Source organism: Pelodiscus sinensis, chromosome 3, assembly GCF_052426305.1.
Source record: "Pelodiscus sinensis isolate ZL-2025 chromosome 3, ASM5242630v1, whole genome shotgun sequence".
NCBI lineage: Eukaryota > Metazoa > Chordata > Testudines > Trionychidae > Pelodiscus > Pelodiscus sinensis.
Window position 1 is genome coordinate 59,667,309 of NC_143054.1, and position 17,519 is coordinate 59,684,827.

Sequence of the window (17,519 nt, forward strand, 5' to 3'; positions counted from 1 at the left end):
TTACTTACTAATGATACAATTTTATGCTAACAACTACACCCCACTACAAAGGCTCTTAACACCTCTGTAGTGCCTTCCAGGATTCTAAATGATTATGAAACCTTTAAAACATCCCCATGAGGTAAGTACAGCAAGCAATATCTATCCTCATTTTTTCATGAGGAAATGAAGGCATACAAGAGATTTAGGGGTCAGATTTTGAAACGTACCTGAAGTAACTTTCAATGAAACTTAGATTTCTAAAGGTAGATTTTTACAGGTATTTAGGTGCCTAAAGTGGCCTACTATCATTTTCAATATAACTAGGAACTTAAAGTAATGTGAATTAGGCTTGTAAATCAATTTAGGCACTTTTGAAATGCACACTAGCCACCAATATGAATCTTTAGTCACTTAAGTACATTTAAAAATATGGCCCTAAGTTCCTATGTCACTTTTAGAAATGGGACTTAGGCTAAAGTCACGCAGACCCACATCCTCAAGGCAACTCGGGCAACTAACTTCCATTGAGTTAGTCCTCTAAATACCTTTTAGGCTCTGGGCCTTAGGATAAAATTCTCAAAAGTTCCTATGTGTTTTCAAGGTCATGCAGTGAGCTAATCAGAGAGGAGATTAGAAATCAGATATCCTGCCTCCCAATTATATGGTCTGATCACAAGACCATATCCATCAGCCTGTACATTGACATTTTCTCTGTAACGTAAATATTTGAGAACCCTAGTGTTTGGTGTTTATTTTCAACATGTTATCTTATAGTACATATGGACTTCCCACATACAGTGTGTTCATGTATTTATGTTTCCATTATTTTACCCCTTACAGAAATCCCTAATAAAATAAACCACGATGAAACCAAACATCTTAGTGATCCCTCAGGGTCAGAGAAAACAGAGAAAACAACAAAGAGGTCCAGAGTGTCGACCATCAGAAGGATGTTTGATATGGCAAAGCATCGAACAAAGAGGTCATCTATTTTCTCAACGGGTGTGAAAGTCTGTCCACAAGAATCAGTGAAGCAAATTTTAGCCAGCCATCAAGCTTATTATCGGTTAAGAGGTAAGATGAGGATAGCACCATATATTCGTTTCTTGTATTTCTTTCCCTTCTTTAGTACTGGGCAGAAAACTTGTAACCTACTCTTCTGTTAGACCAATGAAAAATTACAGGTACATCACAAAAAAGTGGTAGCACCCAGGATGAGGGGTTATCAGAATATAATGCAGCGATGTAAATAAAAGATACCAAGTTGCTATTATAATCATCAAAGAAGATACAAAGTGTTCTTGTTTCACTGATGATAAAAAACAAATAAGTGCATGGATAGGTGAAGAGAGACTACCTGTAAAAAAGAGACATGGCAGATGCTTCAGGGTTTCATAGAATCATAGAATACTAGAACTGGAAGGGACCTTGAGAGGTCATCAAGTCCAGTCCCCTACCCTCATGGCAGGACCAAGCACCATCTAGACCATCCCTGATTGACATCTGTCTAACCTGCTCTTAATTATCACTAATGATCAAGATTCCACAACCTAGTTAGGCAATTTATCCCTGTGTCCCCTTTCATCACTGCTCACTGGTGCTCCTCTCCTCACTCCTTCTAGCACAACACAGACTGTAGAAAGATTATTTTGGTCCTAAACAAGCAATTCAAGTTCAGTAGAACACTCATTCAAGCCTCCATTATCTGTATCTCCATATCAACCAAACCACCAGCCACTCACGGCTAACAGTGGTGGGACGTGGGCAGTCTGGTCCAGGAGGCTAGAGCTCTAACTGTTAGCCCCATGTCACCCCCACCATGTTAAAATAGGGATAGGAAACTCTCTGCCAACTCTCCTGATTACCCACATTTTTGAGGATCTGATCTGGCCCCAGTCCCAATTAGATTGGATAAATGGGGTTCCACTATATATTATTGTAGATTAGATTGTGATAGTATCCAAAATGTTCTATACACCCTCCAAATATAGAGCTAGACATAGTCCCTCCCCTGGAGAATTTGCAATCTTAAAAACAATTTCATCACTAGTAATTGCCATCCTTCCTTTTGTGTAATTTCAAGCTAAAATCAATGCAAGTGACTGGAGCAAAACTGTGTGTGTGCAAATAATGCAATCAATGTTGAAGACCTTACTTTAAATCTTAATCCCAAATGTATTTTGTTGTAAATTACAAATTAAACTGAGTTTAGTGGTTTTATCTTAGTTCTTCATATTGAATGTTTATTCCTGTTACAGAATGAACACACAAAGATCCTGATCCAATGCTCATTGAAGTGAATGAAAAGACTCCCATCCAATTCATATGCGCTTTCAACCACACTATAAAAACAAAAAGGATGTGGTGATATTTGCACAACCCATACCATACTGGGGGGGGGGAGTAGAGGTTGTGCATGGACACCATGGTTAAATCCATGGGGTGATATCAGACTTTACAAGCCCCGTGGTCCAAAGATGCTCATCCCAGTGTCCAAGGTAACATGGCCTAACAGCCAGATTCAGGGTAGCAGCCCTTCACTTACATGGCAGTGTGGCCTAACAACCCAAGTCAATAAACAGCCCTTCACTACAGGGCAGCAGCTCTAATAGCCAGTGTCTACATTGCAGCTCTTTGCAATGGAGCAGCTTGGCACAATAGCCAGTACCAAAAAGGCCACCAACAGGAAGCCTAGCAGCCCAAGTAGTGGGACCTAGATCCACTCAACTCTCTCAAGCCACAACGCAGGTCTCTGCCAATGTCAGCTCAGTACACCACTGACTCAGTAGGGAATCTCACCAAAACATGCTGAGCTCACCTGTGTGAATGATATCACTCATGCACCCTTCCTGGTCACTTCCTACAGTATTCAGTGGTGTGGCAGTCCTTGAAGATAGGGTCTCCAGGTTCCTCAGCGCAGGTTGCTTCCTCCTGCTCCAGCTGCTGTGGAGGCTTATTTCAGTCCTCCAGGTCTCCAGTTCTACCAACAGGTTCTGTGGCTGGTTCTCAGCTGGAGCTCCCACCAATATGTAATGTTTAAGACATAAGAGACCTTAAATATAAATGTTTGAGTTCATTTCTTTCCTCTCCTGTGACCAGTCTCTGACTGAGCTAAATTGCTTCTTTTTATACTGGCCCAGCACTTCGAGCATGCTCAGTATGTTGGGAGGGGCGTGACACCCTCTGGCCACAGTGTTGTGCTAACCCCTTCCAGTCTAAGATGGGGTACGCACACCCCTTCAGAGATAATAATTTGCAAATAATTTGCAGATTAAAAAAAGTGCTCCTCTTTAGAAAATTTAGGCCCTCCAAAGAAGGATCACAGAGACTACCAGGTGTGACTTAAGGAACTAACCAATAACATGAATGACTGCTCATTTGGAACCAGATTCTGTCACCCCTAACTCCCACTACCTAATACAATACTCAGCAGGTGCTGCTCATAACGGTATTATTCGATGTAAGTAAAATGTGGCTAAACATAGTTCTGGTTGCAAATAAGGAACAAATCAGTCTAAAGGACACCGTAGGCAATTATAATTCATGGATGGAAAAAAGGATTAAATTAATCAGTTAAATTATTCACTGTTAATATAACAGAGGTCTCTCACTGACCTCTAGTCAGAGGAGAGGCTCAGCGCTGGGCAGGGCTGGCCTTACCATGAGGCGAACTGAGGCAGCTGCCTCAGGTGCCAGACTGTGCAGGGAGCACCACTAAGATCCAGAGTGTAGAAAATTGTACTGCTGGTGCAGCGAGGGAGCATGGGGGTGTCATTTGAGCTCCCTGCCTCAGGTGCCAAAATGTTGTGGGCCAGCCCTGATGCTGGGAGGGCAAATGTTTCACAAGTTACAATTGAGGTGCATTGGCACTGCAAGTGTGAGCATGTTTGCAGAGTGCATGCCTATGCTAACTTTGAGACTAGCAATTTTTATCGCTGACTGTATTAATTTTAGAAACCCTGAAGTTTCTGATACTATATGCAATTTTGACCTGCAGTTACTGAAATTATCAAATATTAAAAGTGACAGCTCCATCTCACAGTTATCAAACATTTTAAAATAGACCTGAAACTGCTGAAGGAAACAACTTTTAAATTGCTGAGTTCTGTGCAAAAAAAAAATAAAAAAAGGGATGCTACATTTCAAAAATGTTTGAGTTCATTTTCCTCTGAAGACCTCAGACTTGGAATGCACATTTTAAGGAGTCTGAACTTTCAGTATGTGTGAGTGTCATCTTTTCACAAAGCCAAAATGCTTTAGCTAGGTTTGGTGACACTGAAAGTAACGAAAAATGGATTCAGCCAACAAATAATGAATGAAGTAATCATCCAGAAACGGGGAGGGAGGAAGTTCAGTGAAAGAAAAATAACAGTGCAATAGCTATTGTGTACATAAATCTCAGAATCATTTTGTATTTCAAGCAACGTTAGAGATGATATATAGCGTTTAAGACGTGTGATACTTTAAATATTAATTGCCACATCAGTCATATAACAAAGATAGATTCCCTCAGATCAGCATATGTATTACCAGAATCATTTGTAAGTTAATGGGATACTGCAGAGTGAGATATGGGTCTCTGCCTGATCTTTGTAACCCTTACAGAACATTTTGGGCAAGAAGAGGGGTTGGCATCTGTGCAAGGACTGAAGGACTTTCAAAGGGGTCAGGGCTCCAATAGCTAATAGGGATGTGGAACACTTGATTATCTTTGTGGATCTAGGAACAGCTGGGCCCCCAACCTCATCTTACAAGATAGGTGACTACAGTCAGAATGAAAAGCTGTAGGTATTTGCTGGGTATAAATGTTAACAGAACAAGGCCATGTTCCATCACATGCTTACTTATATGCTCCATATCGTCTGTATTTGGGCCACTTCCAAAAAAATTTCACCTCGGCTCACTCGAAGCACTTCTACAAACAAACTTCTGCAGCATTGCCTACAAAATCATGCCCAGACTCATAAAAATAATTAAACCAATACAATGTATGTTTGGGTAACCATACTGTTTTATTATAACCCATCTGCTTCCTCCTCTCTCCCTGGTGCATGTTATGATCCTCACTTGTCCACATTTGGTATGCAAGCTCCTTGGGGCAGCAACCTCACTTCTGTTTGTTGCTTGTGAAACGTATAGCACACTTGTGGAAACTATAAAAATGCCGGGGCCAGCCCCAGATGCAAACTAGTTAAAATATTACTTAAGTTTCATGGCTTTTTTATGCAAGGGGAGAGAAAATAGTCTATGCAGATGTCCTCTGCTGAACATCAGGTTGTTGGCAAGAGTGGAGCAGGAGAAAGAGAGAGAGCTCACACCATACCATTAATTACCTGGGATAGCTAAGTAGAGCTGCTGTCAGAGCCATTCCTGATTTACATGTGATTTTTAGCCCACTGAGCTCTTCATCTGAAATTTCCATCTATGGTCTTATTTTCCTTGTGCTCACTTTTATTTTCCTAAGAGATTCAGAACAGCAGTGTTTTTTCCACAGGGGAGAAACCCATCTCTTTGCTGCATGCTGCAGCTTTGCATACAATTTGGTGATTCGTCACCATGGACTTGATATTTAACATGCAGCAAATGAATGTGCTGTACACATGTACAAAGAGAAAGAAAACACTTTTGTTTCTCAGGGGATTATGCCTGAACTGAGTCAGTTTTTCTGGAGGTGCTTTGGGAAACAAGGGGGAAGTGTATGAAGTTTTAAATATCATACTTAATTACTCCTATGCCCAAGGGTATGTCTACACAGCAGCATTATTTCAAAGTAACTTAGTCCACTTCTACACAGCAGGCAGTTATTTTGAAATGTTGAAATACTGTCAGGCTAGAGGAGTTCTTACTCTGACCCCTGTAACCCTCATTCAACAAGGAGTAAAGGAAATCAGAGGAAGAATGCTCTACTTTCAAATAAGTGCTGTGTAGACACTCCCAATTTTGAAATAAGCTATGTAATTGATGTAGCTCAATTTGCATAGCTTATTTCGAGTTAAGCCCTGCTGTGTAGATGCACTCAGAGATTTAATCTCTCTTCTTTCAGGCTTTGAAAAACACTTAAATTCACTCACAAACTCCATCTTAGTAATGCTTTCAAAGAAGAAGAACCCTGAGATAAATTCATCCCTGATATAATTGCAGTCAAGTCAATGGAGTTACACTACCAGAGTTTAACTTGACACTGTCTGTTTTTGCTAGAATTTTTCTCCATGGCCTCTTCCACTCACTTCCTGAGAAATTAGTTCAAATCTGGACTCATCAATGAGACTGGACTTTTTTTTATTGGCATGCAGAAACACTACACAGAGGTGATAAGCTCAAATGCAGCAGTGTGAGTTTTAGGGATTTACCACATCATCAAAGCAGGTAATAATAAATAAAATTATATAAATATTCTAAAACACACTAATGTATGAACATTATATTTTATATTGTATCACCCTTTATAATTGCCTTACTAATTTTTGTAACTAATCCCTGTATAGATCTTGAACTGTCGTTCATGAACTGCAAAATCTACTATATATTTGGGAGAGAGAGAGAGTGTGTGCGTGTCCATATATCTGTCTGTCTGTTCAAGAACTACTCCTAAATAGTAAGAGCTAGGATCACCAAGTTCAGAATACACCTTCCTCTTATTATAACATAAAGCAAGGTAAGGTTTTGGCTGGGTTAGGAAAATGGTATGTGCCTGGAATAGAATTGCTTTCATGAAACCACATGAAGAGAGACACTCACCAGCAGGTGAAAATGGCTGGCCGGGGGGCACCCTCTCCCCATCCAGGGTTGGCCAAGTCCCAGGTACCCTTTAGCTGTAGCTGCTCTCCTCCCCCAATTGCTGTTTTCCTTCATTGGGGAGCGAAGGGAAAGTGCACAATTTCCTGCATTCCTCACTGACTGGGAAGCACAGGAGGCAGATGAACCTGGACCTGAGCCAGCCAGGGAACATGCACTCTCCCCCCACCCCGTCTGTGCCCACTGCAGCACTTATGGAGAGGTGCTTTTCACCTTTCACCAAGCTGCTGTGGTAAGAGAGGGCTGGGGTAGTATTCTCTCCACTAGGCAGCCTGCATATTGAACCCCTCATCCCCAGCCTCACCCCAGAGCAAGAATTTAAAAAAAAATAATTGAGTTAGGATTTAAATTTACATTGGGTAAATCATCTAACATATTAATAAGCAAAACTGCAGCTGCAAACTTATCAAGTGCTATTCTTCTTACTATTTCTTTATCTATCAACATGTTATTTACAAATCCACTTGTGAATTTACGGTTAACATGTTTCCTTACTTCTGTTTTCTTTCATTGTTCACACAAGGCCTTCATGTTGCAGCAAGAAGGTGCTTGCTAACACTCAAAGGCCCAGTCCTTCAGTGTGAAGAGAAATGAATGTCAACTCCAATAGACCTGAAAACTGGAAAAAAAAAAAAACACCTTTCATTTAAAATCCTAAATGCAACAGAACATGAGCTCTTGATTTGTAAGAGTGTGTGGATCATGACCTGGAAATTTTCTGTTCAGTTTAGTACACTCATCCCTGACTCTGCTCTGCTTTTTCAGTTTGCCAGGAAGCTGTATGGGAAGCCTTTCGGATCTTTTTGGATCGAATTCCTGATACAAATGAATATCAGAACTGGGTCACTGCCTGCCAGCGAGAAACCTTCTGTATATTTGACATTGGCAAAAACTTCAGCAACTCTCAGGAACATCTGGAGATAATTCAGCGGGTAAGAACAATTTAACTTTCTTTAGAAATGGGAAGATTTCCTAAATTCCACCCCTTAAATATCACGCATAAGATCAAAGGAATAATGTAGATAGGGGAGGGTGCACTGCAAAAAAATCAGCATTCACTGAGTAAAAATAGTGGTGTTACCAATAAAGTAAATAGAACTAATAGGCTTCTGGTATTCCACTGAATACACCCACTAGTAAAAAAACCTTTTTTAATCTTTTTGCAGCGAGTAAAACATAGAACCTTCCAGGAAAGGTAAGTAAAGCAAATGTAGAGTACTCACCAGTTGATGCTACTGCCTTTTTGAAAAAGGTATGTGCAGATTTATGTGAGAGTGAGAGAATGCATGAATGTGCAGTAACCTGGTGTGCAGTGTATGTGTATATGTAAAACTGTACAATAACAGAGCCCCATATAATTAAGGCTGTGCAAAAGCCTTAGTTAATACCTTTCCTGGCTTAGTGTGACCAGAAGCTCAGACACGGCCAAAGCCTCTGTCAGAATAGCTGGCGTGAATGAGGGTGACTAACACATAGGTTCCACAGAATTCTCCCCAAAACCTTAATATTAAATTTAAAAAAAGATGGAGAAAAGGGTAATTCACTGGTGTGGGGAAAACTATGACATTCCTTGATTGTAGAGGGTCTAATCACTTTTTGCTCCATTCTACAAGTGCAAATCCTCTTACATAATTAAGTTATGATTAGCTCAGTGTTAACTGATGTTCAGTTGCCCTGTAAATCCTACCATGCAGAGAACTGTCACTACACAGACATTAAGGCCTTTTTGACACTGGGAAATTCACTATTTAGCTATTTCAGAGGAACAGTTGTTTGTTTGTTTTCAAATTTAGCTTAATCTAGTTCTGGAATACATATTTTGCTAAATTTCTATTGGTGGACAAATATAGCAGTAGGAGAAACTTAGCCTATCCCCGTCCCAATGATCTCATGTGTCATCACTTGGGACCATTTGCAGACCAGCTATATTAAGCACAATTATTTATCTAGTTCCTTTTCTTTTTAATTAACTACCCTGTCTCTCTCTCAGAAATTAAAATGTAAAAACAATGTTAAATGGACACCAACTTAAGTATACAGGCAGTCCCCGGGTTACGTACAAGATAGGGACTGTAGGTTTGTTCTTAAGTTGAATCTGTATGTAAGTCGGAACTGGCGTCCAGATTCAGCCGCTGCTGAAACTGATTAGTTTCAACAGTGGCTGAATCTGGACGCCAGTTCCGACTTACATACAGATTCAACTTAAGAGCCCCAGGCATCCCCAAGTCAGCTGCTGCTGAAACTGATCAGCGGCTGATTCCAGGAAGCCCGGGGCAGAGGCTTCCTGTAGTCAGCCACTGGTCATTTTCAGCAGCTGCTGACTTGGGGACACCTGGGGCAGAGCAGCTGGGGTGCTGCTGGGTTGGTCCAGTGGCGCCCAGAGCGGCGCTACGGGACCAACCGGCAGCGCCCCAGCTGCTGTACCACAGGCGTCCGGAGCAAAGCCATGGAGCACGGGGGCAGCGGGACAGCCCAGACGCGCCGTGGCTCTCCTGCTGCCCTCGGGCTCCGTGGTTTTGCTCTGCTCTGCTCCCCGTCCCCCTGGTCTGCAGACCAGGGGGACGGGGAGCAAAGCGGCGGAACACGCGGGCAGCGGGACAGCCCAGATGCGCCGTGGCTATCCTGCTGCCCTCGGGCTCCACGGCTTTGCTCTGCTCTGCTCCCTGTCCCCCAGGTCTGCAGATCAGGGGAAGGGGGAGCAGAGCGGAGCACAGCAGAGCGGCGGAACGCGCGGCCAGCTGACAGCCCAGACGCTTCTGGGCTGTCAGCTGGCCGCGTGCTCCGCTCTGCTCCCCCTCCCCCTGGTCTGCAGACCAGGGGGAGGGGGACCTGAGAGGAACAGAGCGGAGCAGAGCGGCAGAATGCGCGGACAGCTGACAGGCCAGATGTGTCTGGGCTGTCAGCTGGCTGCGCGTTCCGCCGCTCTGCTCTGCTCCCCCTCCCCCTGGTCTGCAGACCGGGGGGGGGGGGAGCACAGCGGAGCACGCGGCCAGCTGACAGCCCAGACGCGTCTGGGCTGTCAGCTGGCCGCGCGTTCCGCCGCTTTGCTTCCTCTCCCTGGTCTGCTGGAGACCAGGGAGAGGAAGTGCCCCGTTCGTAACTGCGGATCCGACATAAGTCGGATCCGCGTAACTCGGGGACTGCCTGTAGTTTGAAACTTACTTAAACAGTTCCCCATGTTAAACTTACTCAAATCCCCCTGACAATATTTGAGATTTTCAGTACTCAAATTCTTATTTTTAAAAAGTTTCTTTCCTGTTGCAATGTAAAAGGATAAAGAACATGATGGCTATGATTAATTAACTTACTATATGAAATGTGCTGTCAAATGCAACAGAAAACAAATTAGAATTTTTTCTCATTGAATCACTTTAAAATTACTCTGTCTTTATAATGTAACAGTAAAAGTAATATTTTAAAAGTTCACGTTTTCCCTTTAATATGACATTAAAGTTATACAGTCATTGACTTTTTAAATACAAACCGGGATATGCAAAATTTAAAACTCTAACATAGCAACATGCAATGTGGCTGAGTTCATATATGTAGCATTTTGCATTTCTATTTTTCTGAATTATTGTGTAGCTGAATATATTCTAATAACATATTATTTGTATGTTGCAGTTGAGTTCACATTGCTGTTGGAATCTTAAGCTTTGCACATTTTTTCTGATTTTAACTGTTTAACCTTAATTTTTCACTAGTATTCCTTTGCTATATAGTGTAGATATAGAGATCATATATTTGCTGTATGCATATAAACATGCCTTGCATGAAATCCTGGTCACACTGAAGTCAGTGTCAAAATTCTTATTGACTTCAAGAGGAGCCAAAATTTTTACTCCTTGCATATGCATATTTTTAATGAATGGTTTATATTTTATTAGAGATACCTTTATTGTGTGTATATGTGAAAACTGGCATTTTTCAGTAAGACAATATTTATTCCAATAGTGACTTTTCTTCATTTAATAAAAAAATTAATTTCTTGGTTTGCATGCTATAGTGATTTGGAACTCCTTCTTCCAGGATCCAAAAATTGTTAAATAATTCAGTAGAAGCCACGGGGGAAGGGGAGGAGGAGGAGATGTTTTATGTCATATTCTGAAAAGATAGCCCATCAACCTCAGCTTCCAATCAGCTAAAATAAAATGATGGTAGATACTTACCATCCTATCTAATAAATGCAATTGTATATGCTTGATGGACAATAGACCATGCCCAAAACTCCAAGAGAATTATGTATGGTGCATGAATACTAAAAATATGTAGGGAAGAGAGAAAAGGGTCAAACCTGTCTTAAAACTCCCCAGAAGAATTTATACATTTGTAGAAATCTAGACTTCAATTTCAGGTATCTCACTACTATTGTGTATTCATTCACTCATTCGTTCATATTAAAAAACTCTCGGTACCCAATGCTCTGCTTCACAATAATAGCTTTAATCCATTGAAATTCCATTAAAGTCAATGACTTACACTCACATAAAACTAGTGTAACAAAATAGATCAGGCTCTATATGTTAAGAGAACATTAGGCCTTCAGGATAAAACCCTCACAAGACTGAAAATGACAAAATTAAAGTTGCATGCTTAATTCTGCCCCCTTGTATGTAAATATTACGGTACTATTTTAATCATGTGATTATCTGTCAAATTACCACAATATAATTTCATACAATTGTTTGTAGAACTCTAGGTATCCTGTGTAATAAGCTGTAATTTTTTTTTCATTCTTATAAACTACATTGTTATCATTGTCACAATGATCTCATCTGTCATTAGTGACTTTGACTTGACAGTTCTGAGTTTTCTGCTTTCTTAGGTATCTATTTTAATAATTTAAGACGTTGTTAAATTCCCAGTTCATATCAGTGCAAACTAGAGTCGTCAGTCAGCAGGCAAGAAGTATACAAGGGCTGAAGTGACTAATTATGAAGCTAATTTCCAATGCTCTCATGAACAGCACAAATTTCCTTATATACAGTTCAGAGGATGAGGCAGATAAAAATGAAGTTATTTGTATTTTAGCTAAACAATTTTAGCTAAAAATGTAGATGGCTCTGATTCTATGCAATTAGACTTATTCTTTATTACTGAATTGTTTGAAGGAATGATTTCATGTACGTTTCAGCGACGCTGCCAAGTACAGATTAGTAATTCATGCTTAAATATACTACATGTTATTATCTAAAGTTGTAGAAAAATATGGTAATTATATTCAGTTGCTGCCAAACACAATGTGCAGAGAATGTGGCAAAAGATGCACTGTCCACCTGCTCTACATTTTTCATGGTATAACTAAGTTAGCTATTTGGGCATATGCAGCATGACCTGCCTAGGCTGCATGTGCTGAGATTTTAATGTTTTCATCATTAACAAAATACTTTGCATATGTAATATATTTTCTCTCAGATCAGTTTTTGCCAGAACACTCCGCTCATAGGCATTTCCTCAAAAAAAAAAATCTATTTTCCCTCTAATCTAATGTATTCAATAGTGAAGTCACATGACATGACAGTCGCCAACCTTCTAGCCAATGTGTATTGGACATATGGCTGGCACAGGATGTCATACTTCTCTTTTAGTTGAAAGGGTACCAGCAATTCAAAGCCCATGTGAGGCATTTACTCCTCTTTCCAGGGATAAGTGTATAAGTGTTAGTTTGGGGAAAGACAACTATTAAATTCAGATGTCCAGTTTGGTAGTGCAAAAAACTGCCTCCGTGTCCAGAGATTATTTTAAATATCCATAACGTAAGAAGGGCCATTGATAAGAATCAATAGATAACATTCAGGCAGCCAGAAGGCAGAGCTGGATTCAGCCAGGACCTTGTGTTCATAAGTCCTGGTCATGAACAGATCTGGTGCAACATCAATGTGCCATTCCTATGTCTGAAGAAATGATGGGGTCAAACCTGCAAAGTTCAGATCTGGATTTGAATCTAAACTTGCTCAACGTTCTGGGGCATCTGGTTTAAGGCCCATTATAGAGAGGCCTGTGATGATGTGATCCAGATCGGACCCCAGATTTTCCTATAATTCAGCCTGAAGTCACGAGATCTGGTTTAAGACCATTACCAGTTTAAAGGGGATCATTGTTGGCCATCTTGCTGCCAGTGATCTGACAACTGATTCTCACTTATATCTCCTCCTTAATTATTCAGGAAAAATAAAGAGGATTAGTATAGTAGAGCCCAGTGGCTCCAAGATTAAAAGATGACAATATGAAAGATCCTTAATATCATGACCAGCAAGAGAGAAATATTTGATTTAGAGAATATTCACAGTGATTGATCTGAGGCCCTATCCAATTCTGACTTAAGTTGCAAATATCTTATAATAGTTTCTTAGTGACAGAAGGAGTGCAAAGCAAAGGGGAGAGAAATGTAAGTTCTATAAGTTCCCAAATAAAAAAGCAATTGATTGCTCCACTGCTGTGTTTAGATAGTCAGAATCAAAATGTTACATTAAAATAACTACTATAATTTAAAAACTGCATTTAAGATAGAAGCCAAAATTTCATTATATTTCTGATAATAATGGCACTACAATCATGCTGGCCATTAAATCATTCATGTCTATTTGATTAATAGGAAAGATGAAATATCTACAGAAAAGACAGGTGGCAAAAAGCACGAGGACATTTCTTCCCTTTCTACAGGTAAAACTGAAACTGCTAGTCCATTAGCACAATTGCTTGAAACAATTACTGTTAGAGTTTAGGAGACTGTAATTTGGTGACTGCAACAAAAGTAAAAAATGTTCAGTTACATACAGGCAAAAAACAGTGTCTTAGCAAAATAGAGTATATTAGAATTTTTGTATATCATACTTTGCCACTGAGACAAAGTTACCGACTCTAAGGATACATCTACAGAGCAGCGTTATTTCAGAATAACGGACATTATTCTGAAATAATATTGAGTGTCTACACAACAAGCTCATTCTTTCAAAATAAATTCAAAATAAGTGGCTTCTTACTCTAACTTCTGTAAATCTCATTGTACTAGGAGTAAGGGAAAGAGTGCTCTTTTTCAAAATAAGTGCTGTGTAGATGTGCCCAAATTTGAAATAAGCTATTTTGATTTAAGCTACACAATTAGCATAACTCAACTTGTGTCGCTTATTTCAAGTTTAGCCCTGCTGTGTTAGTACCCTAACTTGATTTCTCACATTATTTTCCATTCTTAGGGTGCACTTCAACAAATGTAACCTTTTGATTTGAGTTGCACCAAATAAGGTGACTGCTAATTTTGTTTCACTGATAAAATAATGGTTGGGGTTAAAGCTGTTGCATTTTGATAGCCAAAATCAGCATACTAAGATATTCCAAAATAATTTTTTATTTTCAAAGTATTTAGCTAGAAAGTCATATTGATATAAGCATATTAATTTCAGTTTTTATTTAAAAGTTGTGGCAGGAAAGACTATTAGCAGGTGTGATATATAAACCTTAATGTGTTTTTTCATATTATGTGTTGGTACATATTGAAAATAAAACCTGTAAACACTAGTAATTTATTGTAATAAGTGGACCATCATCTTTATTAATTTGTGTATTATATAAATCTATTAAAAGTGACTTTAACCAAGGTGTTTGTAATATTATATATAATTTGCTTCCAATGGGGAAAAAAATCAAGGGTTTTTTTATCTCCAGAGTTTCTTGTTACTTGAAATTGAGCCCTAAAAAAAGATATTAGTCAGTCATGGAGGCCCATCGAGCAGCAGGGTTCAGCAGAATAGATGTACCTGCCTCAGTTTTCCTCTTTCAAAATCCGCAATAACTCCACACTAAGCTCTTTGTCTCAATAACACCTCTCCTCAAAACTTGGTGTAATATAATCCATAACAAAAGATGCAGAACATAGTCCATTTATCACACTCGGTGCACGTAGTCCCTAAAAAAACACGACATGTTGATACCCTCTACCTTTTGCCACCCTCTACCTTCATACCCATCACACTCCTGCATCTTCTGCCAGACCTGGATCTTTGTGGGTCCTCTCTTGTTCTCCCAGGACAACCACCCTCACCCTTCCAGCTAGAATGCAAGCCTACTCCTCCCAGCAAGAACTCCCCCAGCCTCTCTTCTGGCAGTTCATCCTCACTGTCCACCTCTTTCCCTAGACCATTAACCTCTCAGATTCCAGACCAACCAAAAAATAGACCCATCTCCTGGTCTCCTACCTCCAGTTCAGAAACATCAGCAGACAAGTTTCTCTGCTGCTCCCTTGCCTTAAGCCCTCTTTGGCCTTTAGCTTGAGCTCTTTGGCATACAAGTTAGCGTACAGCTCTGCTGCTACCTGGCCTTGAGCTCTCAGGCCCTGTCTCGGAAAGGTTAGACAGCAAATTGCTCTACTGCTCTCCTGCCTTTAGAGGAGCTTTAGGCACCTTCTACACTCTTCTTGTGCCTAGAAAACCCTCACCTGCTGCTGTCTCCTTGCTAGGCCCAAGTCAGTTTTAAGTCAGTTGGGGAGAAGCTGACAAGATGCAAGTGTACTTGATTCTTCCGTCTTAATAGGCCAGTGTCATCCTGTGACATGGTCAAGAACCAAGGACTGCAAGGGCAAAATCAAACATACACATTATTTTTCCATATGGTAAGGACATTTAGCAGAATACATGTATTGTGTGTCACTAAATACATATATCCAAGTCCTCCACTGGTCCCTTGCCTAAGACCTTCTTTTTCCCTCAGCTTCAGCTCTCTGGCTCAGAAGTTCTCAAAGGAGTTAAGTTCAGAGTTACTCTGCTTATTGCAACCCCACTGACTTTATAATATTAATGAAAAGCCATATAATGGATACAGCAAAAGGACTCTCAGTCACAGCTTCATGCATTCCTACATTTTCATAGCCCGGGCTTTTCTTGACACACTTACACACCCCATAGGAAATTAGGAAATGCATTTTCTGTTAGTTGATATCTAAGCAACAGAGAAAGGTGACTGATTTTTGCCATTTTCTAATGAATGTCCTTTTCTCAGTTCCTTTTTATTTTAAATCCTAGCAGGTGCCCCTAACATATCTCCACCTCCATATGCATCAGCTTCTAATGGCACTCTACGCAACGAAATTGTCAATGACACAAAGACTCCTGTGAAGGTAAGGACAGCCTAACAACCTATTTACTATTGATTCACCTCTCTTTTCTAAACTAATATGGCAAATAAATGAATAAATGTTGTTTATAGAACCCTGCAGTTCAGAGCCATTAGTGTTTTTTTCTGTTCACTTCAATTAAGATTCAAGAGTTTTATTAGCCTCTCTTCCATACACTAATGAGTAATGGTTCCTGCTCATGGGTGTGGAAAATATACAGACTATTATAATGTCTTTGAAGCATAGTTCTCCTTTTTCTCACAATTAAGGCTCTTAGGCCTAATTACACAATTTTGCAATACCTCTATTTCATGTAAAAGCAGTAAAAATTTACACTCTGAGTTCTGTACCGTGCAGTGGAACAGGCAAAAATATCACTAGTCCCTCTGGCCTTTCTTAGCAACAAGTGTGACACCGAAATCCTCCCTCACATCTCTTCAGAGCAAACTTCCCAAGGGCTTCAGAGGCTGAAGGAGGGAAAGAGTCCCCTGTTCTGACAGAAATACCTCAGTGCACCACTGGGGAAAAACTGGGCCTGGCTATTAAAAAAAAAAAAAAAAAAAAAACTCACGTGCTTTGACTTTTCCTTCTGTTAATAAAATTGAAATTGGGAAAGTTGCAACTTACTCTTTTCTGTGCCATCTATCAACAACATTTAATTCATCAGAGGCAAAGCAGACAACAAATGTAATTCATTTAGGGCCAATTTTTAAAATAAAGTTAAATGATGCACCTAAATACCTTTAAAAATCGGAGTCTTACCTCTTTATTAGCTGGGGAGGGGAAGAAGCTAGACAAAAGTAATTTGTTTCTACTGTTTGAAACTCTCTAGTCTGGCAACACCTGTGGTCCAGCATGATTTTAGTTAGACAGATGTCCACATATCATGGGTGTGGCCAAGTTTCCCATGGTCCCATCAAGTTTGTTTACAGCCACCAATTCTGGCTCTCAGTGTTCTGTGCTGTTATTTAGCCCTAATTTACGTCTAAATGTCTTCAAAAGCCTAGTAAGCAGTGGAAGTGTTGGTAATGCTGCTAAACAATATTGACCTCCTGTGGTTTGGCAAATTCTCTGGTTCAGCATTGGTCAGGACCCAAGGATGCCGGATAAGAAAGGTTCTATGGTAATCCAAAACCCTAGAAGTACACTTTAAAATGAAATCAATTTTTTCATGTTGTAGGTTCACTCTCTATTCTCTCTTCACCCCAGTCCTTGGAACTGCTTCCAAAAGGAATAGTGATAAACATGTATGAATTCTTTGGTCCTGCACTGATTGTAAAAGCACCCAGAATCATGCACCTCCCTTTCTGACAAGCCATTGAAATGACAGATTTTTATGTGCAGTGTATCTGGCATAGGTTAATCTAAAACTGAGGCATCTTGATCAATAATTGCACATCACCACCACTGAATATGCTGGCACAAACATACACTTGTTTGTAATTATCTTTCTTTGTATGTAACATGCCCCTTTTCTCTCTTTCTCCTCTGTCACCATCACAATAGATTAAAACAGACCATTTGTTGTGTTTTTCTGTAGCAGACTAACTCGGCTACCCCTTGAAGCTCCTGAATAATAGATTAAGTCGCTTTTTCTGCTTGCTCTTGGCAGCTATCAAAGCCCAGGTGCTCAGCT

General features: G+C 40.1%; 1 protein-coding gene across 1 annotated transcript in view; it reads left to right on the forward strand.

The window, feature by feature from the left end:
- Positions 1–17,519, forward strand: part of IMPG1 (interphotoreceptor matrix proteoglycan 1) — a 78,244-nt gene that overhangs the window by 4,371 nt on the left and 56,354 nt on the right. The window contains exons 2-6 of the mRNA XM_089777149.1: positions 823–1,056; positions 7,543–7,709; positions 7,944–7,972; positions 13,373–13,440; positions 15,795–15,886. Of these exons, the coding sequence (XP_089633275.1) occupies positions 823–1,056; positions 7,543–7,709; positions 7,944–7,972; positions 13,373–13,440; positions 15,795–15,886 (590 nt within the window). The remainder of the gene's footprint in view (positions 1–822; positions 1,057–7,542; positions 7,710–7,943; positions 7,973–13,372; positions 13,441–15,794; positions 15,887–17,519) is intronic.